Source organism: Pristiophorus japonicus, chromosome 15 (assembly GCF_044704955.1).
Source record: "Pristiophorus japonicus isolate sPriJap1 chromosome 15, sPriJap1.hap1, whole genome shotgun sequence".
NCBI classification, from domain to species: Eukaryota; Metazoa; Chordata; class Chondrichthyes; family Pristiophoridae; genus Pristiophorus; species Pristiophorus japonicus.
This window is the reverse complement of record NC_091991.1, coordinates 139,974,243-139,997,503: the sequence shown is the minus strand read 5'-3', so window position 1 is coordinate 139,997,503 and position 23,261 is coordinate 139,974,243. Positions and strand designations below refer to the sequence as shown.

The window sequence follows — 23,261 nt, the reverse complement described above, 5'->3', positions numbered from 1 at the left end:
GGACTCTCCCACCATTCCACTACTGAAAGCAAATGGGTCTGAATGTCAGTTTGCTGCTTTTTACAGAGTAAACAATCGCTGATATTAGCAACAGAAGAAAACTAAACAAGCCACAATTCTTCATTCTGCTTTTCTCTATTTGATCCATCTTTGGCCCCTCCTATTTCTCATCTACATGCTTGCCTCTCGGTGACATCATCTGAAAACAAAGCATGACTTTCCACATGTACACTGACGACACCCAGCTCTACCTCACCACCACCTCTCTCGCTCCCCTCCAATATCTCCATTTGTCAGACTGCTTGTCCGACATCCAGTATTGGATGAGCAGAAATTTTCTCCAATTAAATAGTGGGAAGACCGAAGCCATTGTCTTTCGTCCCTGCCACAAACTCCATTCCCTAGCCACCAACTCCATTCATCTCTCTGGCAACTGTTTGAGGCTGAACCAGACTGTTTGCAACCTTGGTATCATAGTTAACCCCGAGTTGAACTTACGATCACATATCTGCGCCACTAAAATCACCTATTTCCACCTCTGGAACATCACTGATTCCGCCCCTGCCTCAGCTCATCTGTTGCTGAAACCCTCATCCATGCTTTTGCTGCCTCTAGACTTGACTATTCCAACACATCTTGGCTGGTCTCCCACCTTCTACCCTACGTAAACTTGTTATCCAAAACTCTGCTGCCGGTATCTTAATTTGCACCCTGTGCTCGCTGACCCACATTGGCACTGGACTAAGCAACGCCTTGATTTTAAAATTCTTATCCTGGTTTTAAAATCCCTCCCTGGCTTTGCTCCTCTCGATCTCTGTAATGTCCTCCAGCTCCACAACCCAGAGATATCTGCGCTCTTCCAATTCCAGCTTCTTGAGCATCCGCGATTTTAACCGCTCCACCATTAGTAGCAGTGTCTTCAGCTGCCAAGGCCCTAAGCTCTGTTATTCCCTCCCTTAACCTCACCATATCTGTTCCTCTCTTTCCTCCTTTAAGACACTCCTTGGTCATCTGCCCCAATATCTCATGTGGCTCGGTGTAAAATTTTGTTTTATAATGCTCCCGTGAAGCGCCTTGGGACGTTTTACTACGTTAAAGGCACTACAGCTACTATTTTTAAGTAGCAGTCTCTTCCATTAAGATAGGTTACAACTGCAATCATCTGTGGCTGCAACAGAGATTTAGTAAATGAGTGGTTTTTAAATTGATTGTAAACGCACTTCAAAGTACATACATCTTTGTTGTTTCCATTGTCACTTTCTAGTTCTTTGGTTTCTCAGTCATTAAAAGGCTATGTTCTAATGCATATTTTAGACTCCAACAATATTTGATCTCATTTGTCAAGAAAAGAATGAATTGTGGTTGGGCAGCTTAAAGCAGGATTTTCCAAATTACAGCACATGGACCACGTGTAGTTCGGAAGCCCTGGCAATCCTGGCCATAAAGCCCAGGTAACTTGGTTCCATTTCACAACCCTGGAGGTTTGGAAAGGGCTGGTCTTAAGCTTTGCCTCACTGGTGGGTAAATCCTGAATCAATCCAGAATCTGTTTCTAGCTGCAGCTTGAGATATACATGTGGAAATTATAGGTTAATTTAAACCTTATGTGTGTCTCACAAAACACAATAATGTGCACCTAAGTGGCCAACAAAGGGATAACACTCGTGTTTTACAGCATCTGAGCCATTCTGGGGATCCACTGAAGCCCACACAAAATTGAACAAAGTATCTCAGGCATGCTCTTTACCAGTTGTTTCAGCTTGCCGGATAAATAGGTTACTTAGTGGATTATGTAAGTAAATGCCGATCAAAGTCTCAGAATGAAGGTCTCGAGTCAGTTAAGTGTACCAGTAGAACCACCAACAGCAGGAACAATAGCTGACAAAATCACTAACATAATTATTATTAAAAACAGAGAATTCTGGAAACACACAGTAGAACAGGCAACATCTGTGGAGATAGAAAGAGTTATGTTTCAGGTTGATGATCTTTCATCAGAAGGTCAGGGACCTGAAACGTTGCTGCCTGACCTGCTATATGTTTCCAGCACTTTGTTTTTATTTCAGATTTCCAGCATCTACAGTATTTTGCATTTGTTATAATAAAAAAAGTCCTACTGTAACTCACAGAGGGGTTAATTAAAGTCGGTTTGCAAAAAGTCTGACAAAAGCTTCCCATGACCATAAAGACAATGCAGCGAGTCTGTGTTGACATGTTTGCACCTGTCCTGTTCAGATCACACCAGTCACACTCGCACAAATCGCACAACATACTAGTCTCAAGCAGACTAGTACGGATTTTAAATCCTGATCATCGGCATTGTTTTCAGTGCTGTTGATTAATATAAAAGGCATACGTGAACAACAAAATAAGACACCACAGATGTCTGAAATGATCAAAAGATTAATCCTACTATATTTCAAATCTTTAGTGATTGGGGCAAGCATCTTGACTTTAATATCAGACAGGATGTCTTTCAGCTCTAAATCTTACACAGACAAAGCTTTATCACTTTGAAAACCACAGCAGACTTTTTATACGTTTGACACTGAATGTTAATGGCGATGCAGTAAAATATCTCATAATAGAAACCCAGTAACCAACTACAATACTGCAGGAAACATCAGATATTGAACATATCCACTGGAAGGATAGACACACCAACATCAGTGTTCTCGCCTCGGCCAACGTCTCCAGCATCGAAGCTCTGACCACACTCGACCAGCTCTGTTGGGCGGGCCACATCGTCCGCATGCTTGACAAGAGACTCCCTAAGCAAGTGCGCTACTCGGAACTCCTACACGGCAAGCGAGCCCATGGTGGGCAGAGGAACTGCTTCAAGGACACCCACAAAGCCTCCTTGATAAAGTGTAACATCCCCACCAGCTGGGAATCCCTGGCTCAAGACCACCCAAAGTGGAGGAAGAGCATCCGAGAGGGCGCTGAGCACCTCGAGTCCCGTCGCCGAGAGCATGCAGAAAAGAAGCGCAGACAACGGAAGGAGCGTGTGGCAAACCAGGCTCCCCACCCACCCTTTCCTTCAGCCACTGTCTGCTCCACTCATGACAGAGACTGTAATTCCCGCAGTGGACTGTACAGCCACCGGAGAACTCACGTTTGGAGTGGAAACAAGTCTTCCTCGATTTCGAGGGACTGCCTATGATGATATGATGGTGATTAGATTTGTTTCCCAAAACAGGAATTGAATGCATTGATGTAATGGTTTATAACCCATACATCATACATATTTAAAATTCATGTACTATTTTGCAATAAGCAGTATTTTGATATTTCACACCCAAAGCTTAATCCATCATACAAGGAACCAACAAAAAGGCAATTACAATAGCATCAGGAAAACAACTTGCATCAAGACCATTTTGTAAAGCACGCCTTTTTGCCAAGTCCAAGTAACAGCAAAAACACGTGTGATGGACAGCGCAGTGACATTTTAGAATTGAAACCCAGAACAGACAATTACTGTGGCAAATAGTGAGAAACATTTAATGAACATTGAAGAAGTATATTTCTTAATTCTCTCATGTGATACACTGTTCTTTCATCTATGGGACATGGATTTGAATTCAGGCTTAGGTGACGATGTAAAAGTCTCCTTTCTCTCATAGCTGTTAGGATCCCAAGTAAAATGACTCTGGGTAGTCTCAATCCAGTTCCTGGAAGTGTGAGTCCATAGTACAAGCAGACATTAAATTGTGAGTCTCACAAAGACAAGCCATAAGAATGGTTAGTGGGAGGAAATGGAAAAATTCACATTGGTGCAGTACAAAGTACTCCTTTAAGATTAAAGTTGATTATTGTAGCAGATTAGAAAAAAAACTTACTCTGTTTCAACCTTTGCTACACTTTGGCCTAGGGTGTTTGATGCTAATATGGATACAAAAAGCAGATGTTATCCAGCACTATCACTCACTTTAATAAGCAAAACAAGTTCAGATTCAAGGCAACTACAATAAAAGTACAAGCCAGTATTAATCTGCACATGTGCCCTCCCTTCAGAGTGGGCACTACTGGTGGACCCCTATTCAAGGCTGAGCCTTTCTGAACTCTGAGATAAAGGATTGTATGCAATATACAAAAACTAAAAAAGCAGTATCGTAGCCTAGAAAATAAAACACAAAATTGAGAGATTAGTCAAAAGAGCAAAGAGAAAAAGCCCATTTTAAATAGGAATGTGCAGCTAACCTGCATCAGTGTTTACATTCCAAGATGTAATTTCCTGCAACATACTAAGTAACACTCTGATTTGGATATACAGCGAACACTGATTTATACCCATGTATTTGTGCCCACATACAATTTACAGACTTGTGTATTTCTGCCAAGTTCACCCAGCAGAAATCATCTGATACAAATTACACAGTAGTATGTCACTGAACGCATTTTGGCAGCAGCGAGAAATAAAATCAGTGAAAATGAATACTGGCTTTTAAATCCAAATGCTCAAAATTGGCACAGTTTCTTCTCAGTTAGTATGGAGGGAGGAGCTAACGAAACCTAGCTGTCTGTAAAACTAATAAAAACCCTAGCGCTACAGACAACTAATGTTTTTATTTTAGCACAGAAAATGATTTTGAATTATCCAATCATTTGAATTGAGTAAATAATACAGCAGTGTGAATTTAATGATTATGAAATGTAATTATCAGATAATTTTAGTTAAGAGATTTGTAATTAAGAAGAGTAGACTATTAATCATGTAGATCTCCCAAAGAGAGACCACTTTCAGGACCACCAAGGTTATTGTATGCAAGCTGGCCACCAATGGCTTTCACCTCGAGTTTAATTTAGCTAAACTCAAACCAAAGAATGAAGAACAGCCGGTAGCAATGGAAGCACATAAACCAGGACATTTTTAAGTTCATCTTCACCTGAAAATTTGAGCACTTTCACAATGCCCCCCCCACACACACACACACAAACAAAGATTCTTCAAGTCCCGTCAAGTTATCAGAACAAATGTCACAATTGAAGGATGTTACAGCATTGAATATCACAAACTGTGATTTTACAGATGGAACATCTTTTGTTCCCACTGCTTTACTAATAACTGTGTTAATTACTCAATATTATAGGTATATATAATTTTAAATGACTGTTTACATTTATTTTTGAAACAATTACTGTCTGGTTCTAGTGGGATGTCTGTGTATTACAATGGTTATATTAAATGCTCCAGCATGTTTTATGCTGGAAGAAGAGACAGAGCTAATTAAAATATGAACACATTTGAGTCAACGCATGCTGAAATGCTCAACAGGACAAACAAATGCACTCATTTAAATTTTAAACTATTGAGCTGCAGCAGTAGTCTGTTCAAGAATTCATGTGTTTACACATATTAATTTTGGTTTATTTGGTTAATTAAATGAGGGTAATCTACTGTACTAATAAAATCAAGACTCCAGGGATGAGAAGAGTTGCCAAAAACTGAACGTGTCACAATGTCTTAGAATATATACGACACAGGGGATTGAATGCACTTTTATTGAAACTAGATGACGACTTATACATTGTAAATAAATGTAAAGTGACATTTGTATCTGTGGTCCCCGCACTGGTAAAATTAATGTAATCAGTTTCTAAATTGGGGGGTGGAGGGGTAGGGAGAAAGAGTGCAAAAACAAACATGAAAGCACAAAATCAGAAATAGAATTAGAATTAAGAAACTAAATGGGCTAGAGGAACAGAGAGATCTGGGAATACAGGTGCATAATCACTAAATACGTGAATCTGTCCATCACCGAGGAGACCCTAATCAGTGATTTACAGAGGATGGAGGCCTACTTCTGCGGATGGTAACTTCGGCCAAACCCGCAAAAGCCTGTTACCTCAACATTCCACCTCAACACCCATCAAGCAAACCAAGCTTTGAAAGTCTCCTTTTGCGGCGCAGAGGTAAACCATGCCAAAAAAAAATCCTATTTAGAAGTCACACTTGATCACACCTCTCATATACACATCTCCAGAACTTTAGGAATAAACTAAAGAGTCGGGTTAACTTGATCCAGAAACTCGCCGGATCCACATGGGGAGCAGGCACTCAAACCCTCCGTACTGCAGCACTCGCCTTGGTGTACTCTACAGCGGAGTACTGCTCTCCAGCATGGCTATCAAGTCCACATGTCAAATCCGTGGATGTCCAGCTGAATTCTACTATGAGAATCGTCACCGGAGCGCTTTTATCAACACCAACATCTTGGCTGCCCTTGCTTGCAAACATCGCACCAACACACCTACACCGTGAATGTGCAGTCGTCAGAGAATACAACCGCTATACCAGCAAAGACATGCCGATCCAGGCCAACTTGAACAACCTACCATCAACCCATCTCAAATCTAGGCGGCCATTTTGGACCGTCGCTGAATCCCTTCAGCGATCTCCCCTCAGCCTTGATGACCGATGGCGAAATGCTTGGAAGAATTGCGGCATACGGAATGGATTCCTTTATAGAGGACCCCACAGTTCAACCTGAAGGATCAAACCTTGCTCGCAAACAGTGGACAACCATCAACTGCCTCAGGACCGGTCATTGCAGATGCTGCCACCTTCTCCATAGGTGGAAGATTAAAGCATCCCCATCATACGACTGTGGAGCTCCTAATCAGACCCTGGAGCACATCATTGAGCACTGCCCTCAGAGGAAATTTGCAGGCAGCCTACAAGATATCCACGCTGTTACACCGGAAGCTTTGGCCTGTATATCCAACTTAAGATATTCACATTTGATTTGCTTTTGCTACTACCATACAAAAGATCACTAAAAGTAGCAACACAAGTTGTCCAAGCCATATAGAGTACTGTGGTTCATTTCGAAAGGAAGAGTACAAAAGCAGGGATGTAATGTTAAATTTATATAGAACTCTGGTTAGACCACAGAGTATTGTGTGGAGTTCTGAGCTCCACAATACAAAAAAGAATATTGAAATGCTGAAGTAAAGTGTAGAAATGATTTACATAGATGTTACCAGAATTGAGAGGATGCAACGATCAGGAAAGATTGAGCAAGCTGGGGTTCTTTTTTTCTGCAAAGAGAGGATGTAATAAAGGTATTTAGCATTATGAAGGGGTCTGACAGGGTGGATGTGGAGAAACTGTTCCACTTGTTAGTCCAGATCAAGTCATTGTCCTTTAAGAGTCAGAACAAAGAACCATAAATATAAGCTAGCCATGAGATCACATAAAGAACTTAGGAATTTCAGTACACAGAGAGTGGCTAGGATGTGGACCTTGCTGTCACATGCAGTTGAAACAGATCGCACTGATGCACACACGAGGGAGAAGGGAATAGAGGGATGCAGGGGCAGGGTAGGAAGTGGTAATTAGAACAGGAGCAGGATCGTGGGGAGTATAAACAATGGCATAGACCAGTTAGGCCAAATGGCCTGTTTCTGTGCTGTAGATTCTATGTAATTTCCACTAATAACGGATAGTGGTGAACTACAATTCCTCACAGCTAGTGACCAAACGACATGGCACATAAGTAATGGCTGTAATAGCCACAGCAGCACCACCACCAATCACGAAGGTTGGCATTTCTCAGACGATGAATGATTGACCTCCCAGGAGAGCAGGTTTGATTTATTTTGCTGTAAGCCACAAGTTGTTCTTTTTCCTAATTTATGCCACACATTAGAATGACAAAGCAACAAAAGCACACCAACATCAAGTCATATGACACAGAACTTGTAACAAGATAGATGAGTTGATGGCACAAATTGAGACAAATGTGTACGATCTGATAGCCATTATAGAGACGTGGTTGCAAGGTGACCAGGACTGGAAATTAAATATTCTGGGGTACTTGACAATGTGGAAGGACAGACAGAAAGGAAGAGGGTGGGGTAGCTCTATTGATAAAGGATGGAATCACTGCAATAGTAAAAAAAAACAATATTGGCTCAAATGATAAAGGCGTTGAAACAGTTTGGGTGGAGATAAGGAACAATAAGGGGGGAAAAAGTCACTGGTGGGCGTAGTCTATAGGCCCCCTAACAGTAGCAACTCTGTTGGTCGGAGCATAAACCAGGAAATAGTGGAGGGTTGTAAAAAGGGAACAGCAATAATCATGGGTGATTTTAATCTCCATATTAATTGGACAAATCAAATTGATCAGGGTAGCCTTGAGGAGTAGCTCATAGAGGGCATAAGGGACGGGTTCCTTGAGCAGTATGTAACGGAACCAACCAGGGGGCAGGCTCTCTTAGATCTGGTCCTGTGTAATGAGACAGGATTAATAAACAAGCTCCTAGTAAAGGATCCCCTCGGAATGAGTGATCATAGCATGATTGAATTTCAAATTCAGATGGAGGGTGAGAAAGTTGGATCTCTAACCAGCGTACTAAGCTTAAATAAAGGAGACTATGAAGGTATGAGGGCAGAGTTGGGTAAAGTAGACTGAGAAAATAGATTAAAGTGTAGGACAGTCGATGAACAGTGGTGTACATTTAAGGAGATATTTCACAACTCTCAAGAAAAATATATTCCAGTGAGGAGAAAAGGGTGTAAGAGAAAAGATAGCCATCCGTGGCTAACTAAAGAAATAAAGGATGGTAACCAATTAAAAACAAGGGAATACAAAGTGGCCAAAACTAGTGGGAGGACAGAAGACTGGGAAGCTTTGCCAGCAAAGAACGACTAAAAAAATGATTAAGAAAGGGAAGATAGACGATGAAAGTAAACAACACAAAATATAAAAACAGATAGCAAGAGTTTCTATAGGTATATAAAAAGGAAAAGGATGGCTAAAGTAAATGTTAGAGGACGAGACCGGGGAATTAGTAATGGGGAATATGGAGATGGTAGAAACTCTGAACAAATATTTTGTATCAGTCTTTACGGTAGAGGACACTAACAATATTCCGACAGTGGATAGTCTAAGAGCAATGGGGGGGGGGGGGTGGTGGAACTTTACACAATCACAATTACTAGGGAGGTGGTACTCAGTAAGATAATGGGACTAAAGGCAGATAAATCCCCTGGACCTGATGGCTTGCATCCTAGGGTCTTAAGAGAAGTAGCGGCAGGGATAGTGGATGCATTGGTTGTAATTTACCAAAATTCCCTGGATTCTGGGGATGTCCCAGCAGATCGGAAAACTGCAAATGTAACATCCCTATTTAAAAAAGGAGGCAGACAAAAAGCAGGAAACTATAGAACAGTTAGCCTAATATCTGTGGTTGGGAAAATGTTGGAGTCCATTATTAAATAAGCAGTAGCAGGACGTTTGGAAAATCAAATTTCGGTCAAGCAGAGTCAGCATGGATTTATGAAGGGGAAGTCATGTTTGACAAATTTTCTGGAGTTCTTGGAGGCTGTAATGAACAGGGTGGGGTAACCAGTGGATGTGGTGTATTTGGACTTCCAGAAGGCATTTGACAAGGTGCCACATAAAAGGTTACTGCACAAGATAAAAGTTCACGAGGTTGGGGGTAATATATCAGCATGGATAGAGGATTGGCTAACTAACAGAGAACAAAGAGTCGGGATAAATGGTTCATACTCTGGTTGGCAACCAGTAACTAGTGGGGTGCCGCAGGGATCAGTGCTGGGACCCCAACTATTTACAATCTATATTAATGATTTGAAAGAAGGGACTGAGTGTAACGTAGCCAAGTTTGCTGATGATACAAAGATAGGAGGAAAAGCAATGAGTGAGGAGGACACAAATAATCTGCAAAAGGACATAGACAGGCTAAGTGAGTGGGCAAAAATTTGGCAGATAGAGTATAATGTGGGAAAATGTGAGGTCATGCACTTTGGCAGAAAAAAAATCAAAGAGCAAGTTATTATTTAAATGGAGAAAGATTGCAAAGTGCTGCAGTACAGCGGGACCTGGGGGCATTTGTGCATGAAACGCAAAAAGATAATATGCAGGCACAGCAAGTGATCAGGAGGGCCAATGGTATCTTGGCCTTTATTGCAAAGGAGATGGAGTATAAAAGCAGGGAAGTCTTGCTACATCTATATAAGGTATTGGTGAGGCCACACCTGAAATACTGCGTGCAGTTTTGGTTTCTATATTTACGAAAGGATATACTTGTTTTGGAGGCAGTTCTGAGAAGGTTCACTCGGTTGATTCCAGGGATGAGGGGGTTTACTTATGAGGAAAGGTTGAGTAGGTTGGGCCTCTACTCATTGGAATTCAGAAGAATGAGAGGTGACCTTACCGAAACGTATAAAGATTATGAGGGGACTTGACAAGGTGGAGGGGACTTGACATGCAGAGAGGATGTTTCCACTGATGGGGGAAGACTAGAACTAGAGGGCATGATCTTGGAATATGGGGCCGCCCATTTAAAACAGAGACGAGGAGAAATTTCTTCTCTCAGAGGGTTGTAAATCTGCGGAATTCACTGCCTCAGAGAGCTGTGGAAGCTGGGACATTGAGACAGAAATAGACAGTTTCTTAAACAATAAGGGGATAAGGGGTTATGGGGAGAGGGCAGGGAAGTGGAGCTGAGTCCATGATCAGATCAGCCTTGATCTTATTGAATAACGGAGCAGGCTCGAGGGGCCATATGGCCTACTCCTGTTCCTATTTCTTATGCTCTTATGTAGTCCCTAGTAAACAACTGTAGTTAAAATCACTGGCCTTCTAGATCATAAAACACAACAATCAATTTCTGAATACTAGAATATGTAAAAATAATGGCCGAGTTCATTTTTCCTATTTCCAACTACACACGTTAGTTACTTTTAAGCTATCAAATTCATATTTCCCTAAAGTGACGTGCTTTAGAACTGCAATTATACCATTATGTGAATGACGTAAAATAAATGGATACAATTAAACGATTGCAAGGCAGTAAATTATTGATGTTACATAATCATTTTTTTTTCTTATCGTCCCTGGGCTGTGGGCGTTGCTGGCAAGGCCAGCATTTATTGCCCATCCCTAATTTCCCCCGAGAAGGTGCAGTCCGTGCTGTGAAATAAATAATCATTATGAATTTGAATAAGATCTAAATGATCAGCTGGAAAGAATAGACGGTATATATTTGAATACCAAACAATGGAATTTAACACCAACATCATTGAGGAGTTCCTATGATTACAAATGCTTCAAGAGAGGTTTCTATCATAGGAATAAAAATCACATCAGTGGAGATGTTTGCTTGCAGAGTCCTTCCTGTCTTCAGCATTTATTACCTCACCAAATTCACGACTTTGGATTCGTATTGAGTGTTAACTACTACATTTAAACAGGCCTATGTAACCTGAGCTTTTCCAGTGTCCATTTGTTGTGCATTTTGGCTGCCACTTCGGACCCGAGCCATTCAATATTTTTCCACCTCTTTCCTTATCTCTCTATCTCTCCCTGACCGCTCTCTCCTGTCGTCATGCCTCCTTTCATCTTTCCTCTCACGGATACTCTGCCCTCCCAAGTCCCTCAATCCTTCATTACTCTTTGACCTTCCTACTCTGCTGTCACCGTCCCAGGCTTGACTCCCTCCCAGATAAACCTACAGCTTCCCTTAGTGCCGCTCTTGGCATCCTACAAAGGGCCCATCAAGGCACTCGTCGCTGTCTCCTCACGAGTAGCAACCTCAACTGTCCCATCCTACTCTCTCGACGATCTTCCTGCCCAGTGTGCCCACTAGGAGCTAATCTTGCCAATCTGTTTACACTGCTGTTTACATTGTACATTAATGATTTAGACGAGGAGATTAAATGTAGTATGTCCAAATTTGCGGATGACACTAAGTTGGGTGGCAGTGTGAGCTGCGAGGAGGATGCTATGAGGCTGCAGAGCGACTTGGATAGGTTAGGTGAGTGGGCAAATACATGGCAGATGAAGTATAATGTGGATAAATGTGAGGTTATCCACTTTGGTGGTAAAAACAGAGAGACAGACTATTATCTGAATGGTGACAGATTAGGAAAAGGGGAGGTGCAACGAGACCTGGGTGTCATGGTACATCAGTCATTGAAGGGTGGCATGCAGGTACAGCAGGCGGTTAAGAAAGCAAATGGCATGTTGGCCTTTATAGCGAGGGGATTTGAGTACAGGGGCAGGGAGGTGTTGCTACAGTTGTACAGGGCCTTGGTGAGGCCACACCTGGAGTATTGTGTACAGTTTTGGTCTCCTAACTTGAGGAAGGACATTCTTGCTATTGAGGGAGTGCAGCGAAGGTTCACCAGACTGATTCCCGGGATGGTGGGACTGACCTATCAAGAAAGACTGGATCAACTGGGCTTGTATTCACTGGAGTTCAGAAGAATGAGAGGGGACCTCATAGAAACGTTTAAAATTCTGACGGGTTTAGACAGGTTAGATGCAGGAAGAATGTTCCCAATGTTGGGGAAGTCCAGAACCAGGGGTCACAGTCTAAGGATAAGGGGTAAGGCATTTAGGACCGAGATGAGGAGAAACTTCTTCATCCAGAGAGTGGTGAACCTGTGGAATTCTCTACCACAGAAAGTTGTTGAGGCCAATTCACTAAATATATTCAAAAGGGAGTTAGATGAAGTCCTTACTACTCGGGGGATCAAGGGGTATGGCGAGAAAGCAGAAAGGGGGTACTGAAGTTGCATGTTCAGCCATGAACTCATTGAATGGCGGTGCAGCCTAGAAGGGCCGAATAGCCTACTCCTGCACCTATTTTCTATGTTTCTATCTCCTCCCGGTCCAACGCTGACCCTGTGGACACTGGTAGTGGGGCAGCTATCACCGTTCCTCTCCGCATCCACCTCCAGAATATCTGTTTGCTTGCGAACAAGGCCTTTGCCATCCATGAGCTTATCCTGGATGATGGCATCGACATCATGGCCTTGACGGAAACTTGGTTGAGGGGTGTTGACACCTTACCCTTAAATGATGCCTCCTTAAATGAGCTATACCTTCCACCATTTGCCCCGCTCAGACCGCCGTGGTGGTGGTGTGGCTCTCATCACCAAATCACACCTTGGTCTGTCCCCCTAATCCTCCGGCACTCCCTCCTCCTTTGAGCATCTCACTTTAATCCACCCCTCTCACCTCTCATTTAAAATTCTCATTCACTACAACCCATCCAAGTACCATAAAAAAAACATTTTTGCGATATTTCTTCACTACTTTCCTCCCTCTGCACCAAACGACTTCGCATCCTCAATGATTTCAACCTCCACCTCAATTCATCATGCTCCCTTTCCTCTGAGTTCACTAGCCTCCTTTAATCTCTCCCTCCATGTAAACTCCCCAACCCATATTCACGGCCACCCGTTCGACCTTGCCATCTCTCGTGGCCTCGTTACTCCCATCGCAGCCAAGGCCATCTCTGACCACTTCCTTGTATCGCTCTCTACCCATAACCCCCTTCCCCCCCGCACCCGCTTCTGTGTCCTCCGCTGGGAAAAACTTTTTCCGACTCTCTTACAACTGCACTTATGAATTCCCAACTGTCCAGCTTTTCTCAACCCCTCCACAGTCACTAAATTGTCAGATTGCTTGTCCGACATCCAGTTCAGGAGGAGCAGAAATTTTCTCCAATTGAATATTGGGTTGTCGCTCTAAACTCCGTTCCCTAGCCACCGACTCCATCCCTCTCCCGACTTCTGCCTGAGGCTGAACCACACCATTCGCAACCTTGGGGTCATATTTGATTCTGAAATTAGCTTTCGACCACATATCCGCAGCATAACTAAGACCACCTATCTCCACCTCCGTAATATCGCTCGTCTCCGTCCTTGCCTCAGCTCATCCGCTACTGAAGCTCTCATCCACATCTTTGTTACCTCTAGATTTGACTATTCAAACGCACTCCTAGCTGGCCTCCCACATTCTACCCTACATAAACTAGAGGTGATCCAAAACTCGGCTGCTCGTGTCCTAACTAGCACCAGGTCCCACTCACCCATCACCTCTGCGCTCGCTGATTTACATTGACTCCTAGTTAAGCAACCCTACGATTTCAAAATTCTCATCCTTGTTTTCAAATTCCTCCGTGGCCTTGCCCCTCTCTATCTCTATAATGTCCTTCAGCCCCACAACCCCCCCACCCCAGAGATATCTGCGCTCCTCTAATTCTTCGCTCTTGAGCATTCCTGATTATAATCGTTCAACCACTGGTGGCCATACCTTCTGTTGCCTCGACCCCAAGCTCTGGAATTCCCGGTCTAAACCTCTCCTCCTTCAAGACGCTCATTAAAACCTACCTCTTTCACCAAGCTTTTGGTCACCTGCCCTAATTTCTCCTTATGTGGCTAGGTGTCAAATTGTTTGTCTCATAATTAAGGCGCTATATAAATACAAGTTATTGTTATTGTCATTGCAATTAACATTCATTGTAGCTGATGAGGATCCAATCCAATATCCTGAAACACCCTGAAGAAAGCAAACTTCAACAACAACAATGACATTGCAAACAATCATGTTGGGATGCTTCAGGTGTTCAATCTCCCATGACTGAAGATAGTGCAACATTATGAGTACTACAACGAAATCACAAACCTAGCCCATCACTCAAAAGACTGCTGTATGGTTCATAAATACACAACACTCACCTACTCTTCAGTTAAACATCTAAGTATTGCTCTAACTGAAATGACAGGCTGCTACACTCGAATTATATTGCAATTCATTTGAGAACCAGAAACGAATGTTCTCAAATTAAATAACCTCATGTTAGAAGTGATTTTCTACTAGAATCCACCTTAGCACAGCAGTCCCTGCAGGTGCAAATGAAACAGTATGGAGATCAACTTAATGAACTATATTTGAGTAATGTAATTGTGTGTTTGATGAAAGACCATTACAGACAGTTTAACAGATTGCTGGCAGTGAGTAGAAAGTAAATTAAATAAAAATGACTTCATGGATCTGGGAAAAAAAGCTTGCGTTGTGTACAAAAAAATCTGCACAGTTTACTCAGTCATTTGTTTTTTTAAAATACTGCATAAACAATGTATTTTTTATTAACAAGTTAAATGACTATATAATCGTTGTCGGCATGCCATGTATGGTAAAAATGCCTGGTGTAGGTGAAGAGTATAGTGATGATGGAACTAAAAGTAATAGTATTACAATGAACAACAGTTTCCTTGACAAAATACAGGGAAATGTTATACACTATTGAAGTGTAATACCCATTGACTTGTTAGCTAAGGTTATGATACATCATGGACTTCAATTTTGCACTTATCCATGATGTGCATAGTTTGTCTTTATATAGAACATACAAAAATGTTTTAAAACCATTTAAATATATTGTTTTTAAAAAACTGTACACTGGTGTCTAATGTGCATAGATCAGCCAGTTGTTCACATTATACATTAGACTTGGTCTGCGGTTCCACTGGAAAAACATTGTATCTGCTGTGATACACTACTACTGTGTATACTTCATACATACAGAACATGTATATATGTAGGTTATATTCTTGGGAATTAAAGTATAGACATAAGCAAAATAGAATGCAGCCGTTCCAGTGAAGAGGATTAAATGTTATTCCTTAAGTGGCTTCCATTACAAGGCCGTGAACTAATGGAAGGTTACAGTAACTGCTGCTTGCATATCCACACAATGTATGAAATAATATATATTTAATACTACTTTCAATCTTTAAAAAAAAATATTTGGAATAACCACTTCCCCCAAGGGAAGGGGGTTCTTTGAAATAGCCAAGCACATACTTATTTCATCCACACAGGAGTGTAATGTGTTTGATGCCACCAAGCCTTAATAGCAAGAGCCATCATTTTACCTTTTCCTTTATTGTTCTGGAAGCCACTGGATCCATTCGAAGCACAAGAATCTTTCCTTAATCTCTTGCTGGGAGGCCTGACACTGGATCTTAAGAAATGATGTTGATCTGGGCTTGTAGCAGTTGCTGATGGATCTTCTCTCTTTGTGTTGTGTTGAGAGCTGCTGCCTCCTTCTTCACTCTCCCCATCTCCTTCAGCACTCTCCTCTTCTCCAGACCTTTTACACAATCTCCTCAGCCCTTCATCGCTGCTCAACTCCACACATTTTGCCGTCATTCTGGGGAATACAATAGCAAATAAAAATCAGTCAAATACATCCTTAAAAGCATATTTATTTCCACATTTCTAAACCTTCACAACTTGCAGCTGTAAACATTTTTTTCCAACATGGCCGCCGTTGTTTTTCTCCTGATCCCCCGATCGCTGTCCCGCAGCCACCCGCTGAAAATTTGTTTCTTCGCGGTCAGGTTGGGATCCTGAAGCTGGATCCCTGGACTCGCCGGAGGGTGAAAGGGTTTTTGTCAACTCTTGGGGTCAGTCGGGTTGAGAGAACCGGAGTTTCTCGCGGTGTTAATGTCTTCCTCCTTCCCCTTGAGCTTCACTCTAAACCCGCGACATGTCGGCCGGGAGCAGCTGAAACCTCCACACTCCGCCAATCTAAACCCCTAGAAAGGCGGCTTTCCCTCCTTCTCCTACCCATTCTGGCAGTCCTCGGCAGCCGAGACTGTCTTCTTCCTCTTCACCATGGGCACGGCCTGTTCGTGCGGGGTCTCAACGGCCAAAGGTTCATATTTTCAGCTTCAGAAAGTGGCTGGCTTCCCCCCCCCCGACTCTCACTCCCCTCTTTTTCTCTCGGGCTTCAACTCCTTTCGCCACAAGGAAATCGGCAATACCGATAAATATACACCAGCAACTCCAGAGTTCTCAATCACATGCCATCTTTCACCCCCAGAACCGGCCAAAGACACGCTGCCTCTCTCCAGCCAGCACCTCGGCAGCTTTTAATCCAAACACAAATGTCACCAACTCCACTCTCACTCCTCTCCCTCTCTGAACTTTGCTCGCTACGTCACCACAGCTGTTCCCCAAACTTCAGCCCAAACTGCCTTGGATGGAAACACATCATCATCATCATCAACAGCAGCCGAAAATATGTTTTTAAAAATCTAAGAAGGCATCTTCCGTGAAAGTTTATTAAAACATACATTCACTTAAAATAAAGTCCTACTCGTCAGAACAGATGGAAACTTCCTCTCAATGTTACTCAAGTCGATTGATCTTAAACATGAAAACATCTCTTGTGGAGGTTGTAATTTGATTAGGAATTGTAATAATTCCTAACAGTATTTTATGGTCTGTACAGAAGTTTTTTCGTAAAATGTTTCTACTAACAATTGTTTACCCTTTTTTATTTGGAACAAGCCAACATTGAGATGTATTTGTATGATATTCTGGACTGTTTCTGCTGTTCACTTTCAACGTGAACGTTTTTGGTATGCAAGATGAAAAGGATAATAACTCCAGGAAACAAACAGAAAGTGCAATTATAGAAAAATGCAGAATGTCCGAGTAAAAACATACACCCACCCTTGTAATTTAATGTGCTCACAACAGCTATATTTCATGTAACACTCAAACAGAACAAAACTGGAAGTGTATTCTATTTGTCAAGATAAAGTAAGCAGCATTCTACAGGAGAAAACATGGTCCATCATTAAATGCTTTGAACAGCAAAAGTAGCTACTCAAATTGTACATAATACTTATTGCTGCTATAGATATGCTTTGGATTGGACAAAATATTTATCTTATTAAATTAAACTGATTGTAAAGTAGGTTACCAACTGGTGCATTTAACTGTGAGCATTGCCAGTTTAAAATATGAACACAATATTTCTCCAGCATAAAAACTTAATTTTGCTGTACATGACTGATTTATAGAAGTTCATAAATTCCACTTAAGACTATATAACTCACAATCCATGATCCATTCAAACGGCATGTAATGCACTGTAAATATCAGCATTTTCTTACTGCAATGTTTGCAATCCTGTCAAATAGTCGTGTGTACATTAGGGATATCATGACCAAATTGGCTAGACAGTGGTGATTTAAGAAATCATATTTTAAATAATAGCATGATTTTCACCACTAAGATCCACACTACAGAATAGTCAAACATATCTACTAATAAATCATTTCTGGTGTGACACAATTTGCTCTGAAGGTTTGGTCAGAGAGTAAAGGGAGACAATCAAAATATTCTGCCAGAGTAGCTCTAATTTTATTCTATAAAAAGCCAGGTTTGGGAAATCGCTACAATGAAATATCTAAAAACTCACAAGCTACTATATTCTGGTGCACAGGCAAGTTTTCTTCTGACCCCAGCACAAGCATCTCATGGCATTTGTTGGCATCCCAATCAATGTCTCTTTCCCTATTCTGGCTCACCCCACTTCCTTTTCCTAGTTGACACATGGTCATTCCAGCTCTAACTCATGCTGCCAAGCCCGTTCAGGTACCGAATGTTCCTGAGCCCAGCTAATTGTTTGCCACTGACCCAGGTCACACTTCTTCTCATGTTTAAGGAGCTTACACCTCATTTATAATAGCACATCCTCACCAACCAAGCTCAAGCAACCTGTTATCCCAGAACCACCTCAGCTAATTTTCATACCTAATAAGGTACAAGATAAATGGCACCACACGACTCAACATGGGACATAGAACACTTGAAGAATTAATAATTCAGTATTCATTCCAGTTATAGTATGAACAGAAGGTATGTAATGTTCATGTTATCCATAAATTAAATAAAGAGCCCAAATCTCAATTGCATTGAAGATAAAACTCAAATCATAAACAAAAAATGTTGTGGTCTCTTACAATCTCAACATACAAACATTTCACACCACTTGGTTTTGTACAGTTCTTTGTGCTGTAAGTCACCAGAAGTACAAAGATACACATGTGCCATTATTCTTAAGCATTGCTCGGATTCCCATTGTTCTGCTCATACATTTCATTACTGCAGTCTCAGTATATTGGCTCTATCTTTGCTCGGACTATATACACACAGACACACGAGTTGTCATTCCACTATTCCATTAAATCGATCTGAATATTACTGCCAACAATCAAGCACAGTATCACAGATGACATTCCAACACAAGAACCTGCGATCTCTCACTGTCTGTGAAACTTCACAGGCAAAACCCATCAGAAAACTGCAAGGCATCCCAAGGCTTGTTCGTGCACACAACAAATCGGGGGAGCGAGATCCAGGACAACACCATATCTTAATGTTAAGATGAGACAGTATTATTCCAACCAGTGGACGCAGGTACTACAACACAGTACAGGTACTCCTCGTTACCTTCCGGCAAACGAGCTGGGACCATTTTTACCGCCGCCCCCGCTCACTGCTGGGCAAGGCAGACCGACGCCGTTTCCAGGGAAGCTGCCGATTTCCGCCGCCGTGTCGGCCTTGCTGCTCTGTGACAGAGCGGCCCTCCTGCCACCCTCTCTCGGTGTCTCCCGGAGATAGGCGCCACGTTACTCACGGTTGCCGCCGACACCTCCGGTCCTTACCCTGCTGCCACAAAACGCTCCTCTCCCCTCACATCCTCCATACATCCATTCGCGGCGACCACATCACTTGGCGCCCGACGCGCGCCAGGCTGCGCCCGCTCGCCATTGGCGGGTCGCGCGCACGTGATGTCAACAGCGTCGTGGCAACGGGTGACGGGCAGCGGACCCGACCAATCGCACGGCCCACTGCCGGCCCAGATCCGCTGGTTGGAGGGCGGGGCTCTACCTCTCCTGGCGTCATTTCTGGGTGAGGAGGTCATGATCGCCGACGGACAGGAGCAGCAACCAATCACACGGCCGGAATCCGCCCACTGTCGACTGAGGAACAAGCAAAGTTCAGTGACCCAGGGCAGGAGGCGCTGGGAAGTGGCAGAGCTCCTCCAGCTGATCACTCAAGGTAGTTCTGTCATATACATTTGCCTCAGACTTTTCATAGCTTCAGAACCATTATATTCATTGATTTTTATTGAAGGTATCCACCGAATTAACGATTTTTTTTTACATAATCATTTCCATAATTTCCATGATGATGCATTTAATGGAATATTAAAGGTCAAAATTCCTCCCATAAAAACAACAAATTAAACTACTGAAATTCCCCTATATCTACAGGCTGAGGTTCCCTAATGTCTCCTGATGACCTTCACCCCCTTTGGATATTCACACCCCTCTTTCTAACTAACAGTGAGGGCAATTTTAACCTAACCCGCCTGGCAGAAAAGGGGCTGCCCTGGATCCGCCACCTATTTAACACACCCAATTTTATGCTCCATTAAATTCAACATGTAAAAGAGGTGGCTATCAGGTGCCATGAAGGTTAGGTTAAAATGACACTAAACTGGGTGGCGGTGTGAGATGCGAGGGGGACGCTAAGAGGCTGCAGGGTAACTTGGACAGGTTAGGTGAGTGGGCAAATGCATGGCAGATGCAGTATAATGTGGATAAATGTGAGGTTATCCACTTTGGGGGCAAAAATGCAAAAACAGAATATTATCTGAATGGTGGTAGATTAGGAAAAGGAGAGGTGCAACGAGACCTGGGTGTCATAGTTCATCAGTCATTGAAAATTGGCATACAGGTAGAGCAGGCGGTAAAGAAGGCAAATGGTATGTTGGCCTTCATAGCTAGGGGATTTGAGTATAGGAGCAGGGAGGTCTTACTGCAGTTGTACAGGGCCTTGGAGAGGCCTCACTTGGAATATTGTGTTCAGTTTTAGTCTCCTAATCTGAGGAAGGATGTAGCGAAAGTTCACCAGACTGATTCCCGGGATGGCAGGACTGACATATGAGGAGAGACTGGATTAACTGGGCCTTTATTACATTGGAGTTTAGAAGGATGAGAGGGTATTTCATACAAACATACCAAGATTCTGACGGGACGGGACAGGTTAGATGCGGGTAGATTGTCCCGATGTTGGGGAAGTCCAGAACCAGGGGACACAGCCTTAGGATAAGGGGTAGGCCATTTAGGACTGAGATGAGGAGAAACTTCTTCACTCAGAGAGTTGTTAACCTGTGGAATTCCCTGCCTTAGAGTAGGACTTGAACCCACAACCTTCTGATTCAGAGGTGAGAGTGCTACCCACTGAGCCACAGCTGACACAGCTAGCCCCAAAGAAAGCTGCCCGATTTCTGTGGCGAGAAGTTTAACTTTTTTGACATGCAAGAGATTTCAGTGCAATATAGTGGGGAATCCCTAATGCGATCTGCTGTGACGTCAACAAGCTGTCTAAGCAGCTAATCACAGTGCAGAATCCTCACAGACAGGGAAGCAGGAAATGTGAACCTCCTTTTATCCCGACTTTTAAAGAATGTTACAGGGAGAAAAACAAAGATTGGGGCTCTCACATGGGGATAAGGTAGAACCTAAAATAATCATAAACAAACTTTCAAAAAATCTAAAAAGTAAAACATTTTTAACATTTCTTAAAAATTGTAATTTTTATCATAATGGAGAGATTTGACACTCCACAACATTAAAATTAATTTTTCAGGGCCACAACGTTAGTTTAGCAGTCAAAACACCAGTTCCACCTAATCAAACCAGGCTTAACATTTAATGAGGTATTTAACAGCGATATTACTGTGAAAAAGCCTGAGTTTTCATCAGTTTCACTGATTTCACATTGATTGACAGCTAAGAGGCACAGCGTAGCCAGTGTCGGAGCAGTGAATGACTGACCATAACTTCAGGGTTTCTGTGTTTAGATGCGCATGCGCTACATCCTGAAGTTGCGGTCAGTTTCAAGGGACAATAGTTGCAAATGCTGTTAGTTACCATTATAACCCAGCACAAATTCCGGCCCATAGCTTAAGACAGAAAACAGAATAAATAGCATAATATAAGCACTATACTACTGAATAAACTTGAACATAAAAAAATATTTTATGATCACCCTTATCCCAGTAAGTAGAATGAGCTTCTAGGTGAACAGCTTCTTTCAATTTAGTATACGATATTCACTGCTCATGATGTGGTCTTCTCTACATTTGGGAGACCAAACACAGATTTGGTGACCGCTTTGCAGAACACCACCGTTCAATCCGTAAGTGTGACCCCGAGATTCCGGTCGCCTGTCACTTTAACTCTCCGCTCTACTTCCACTCTGATCTCTCCATCCTTGGCCTCTTACACTGTTCCATTGAAGCCCAATGTAATAGCACCTCATCTTTCGTTTAGGCACTTTACAGCCTTCTGGCCTCAATATTGAGTTTAACAATTTCAAACCATAACCTCTGCTCCAATTTTTCTTTCTCTGTCTTTTTTCTCTTTCCCAGGACAGCTGTTGATTATTTGCCAATACAAAAGCAAAATACTGCGGATGCTGGAATCTGGAATAAAAACAGAAAATGCAGGAAATCCAGCATTTTCTGTGATTATTCCGCCATCTCCATTTACACCCCATCTAGACTCATCTTTTGTTTCTTAATTTGTTCCATTACCATCTCCTTTTGCTTTGCATCATCATCCCTTTTGTCTCTCTAATCTCTCCTGCCTTCTACCCTATCACAGACCTTCCCTTTTGTTCTTTCCTCCCCTCCCCCTTTCCCTGCCCCTACTCTTGCTTAAAAACCTGTTACATCATTAACTTTTTCCAGTTCTGATGAAGGGTCATCAACCTGAAATATTAACTCTGTTTCTCTCTTCACAGATGCTGCCTGACCTGCTGAGTATTTCCAGCATTTTCTGTCAGAATGAGCTTGTTTGCTAGAACACAATTAGTGGAACTCAGATTGATTTTGGAGAGTTTCAACATCAAATCCATCTCTATATTCAAAATATAATTGATTTTAAAGTAAGTAAGTGAAGAAAACCCTACTTCAGACAGATATTTTGAGGCAAAGTGGACAAATATTTTAATGGCTCCTTGGTACAACTCGGAATTCTTTTTGGATCGAAAATCAAATTTTGAATAACTCCTCACCAGTAGTTTACTTTGGGGCAGAACACCAAAGCAGATTGGTTGGCACATTCAGTGCCACATGCATATCATCTAGGCATCCTGGGGAATCCAGCTACCCTGGCTCTATCCCTTTGCTACCTGGGGGTGATGCCTAAGTGGAGTTATTCGGCTGCTGTATGAAAGAGGGTGTTCGTCCCCTGCACAATACAAACCCTAGCTTCTCACTGCAGTAAAATGAAGTGCAAGTGTCAGTGAATAAAAATGTGAAGAAACTTGCTTGGATGCCTGCAATCAGTAAGTATAGTGCCCTCTTCCACTCCCGACTCCTCATTTACTCTGTTATGAAATGATAGGGTGGAGCACTTTGACCATTTATTTTTGGATGCAACTTACATCGAGTGCAAGAATGGTATAAACCCAGGAAACTTTCATGGACTTGAACAGTGCATCTCTGCAAATGAGCCTTATGGTCTTTGACGGTCACAAGGTTTGCACTGTTAAGAAGATTGAGGAAATGTGTTTACCGCAATAAAGGTGGAAATGCACCTAAATCCGCTAAAATGCG

General features: G+C 42.4%; 1 protein-coding gene across 4 annotated transcripts in view; it reads right to left on the bottom strand.

Moving 5' to 3' along the window:
* Positions 1 to 19,385, bottom strand: part of cramp1 (cramped chromatin regulator homolog 1) — a 72,462-nt gene extending 53,077 nt beyond the window's left edge. Inside the window, exons 1-2 of one of the 4 annotated variants that reach the window (XM_070901010.1) lie at positions 19,294 to 19,385; positions 15,703 to 15,980 (exon numbers count right to left, since the gene is read on the bottom strand). In XM_070901010.1, coding sequence (XP_070757111.1) covers positions 15,703 to 15,980; positions 19,294 to 19,334 — 319 coding nt within the window. In that variant the 5' untranslated portion in view covers positions 19,335 to 19,385. The other 3 variants (XM_070901012.1, XM_070901011.1, XM_070901009.1) reach the window with 3 other exon arrangements.
* Positions 19,386 to 23,261: the final 3,876 nt, after the last annotated feature.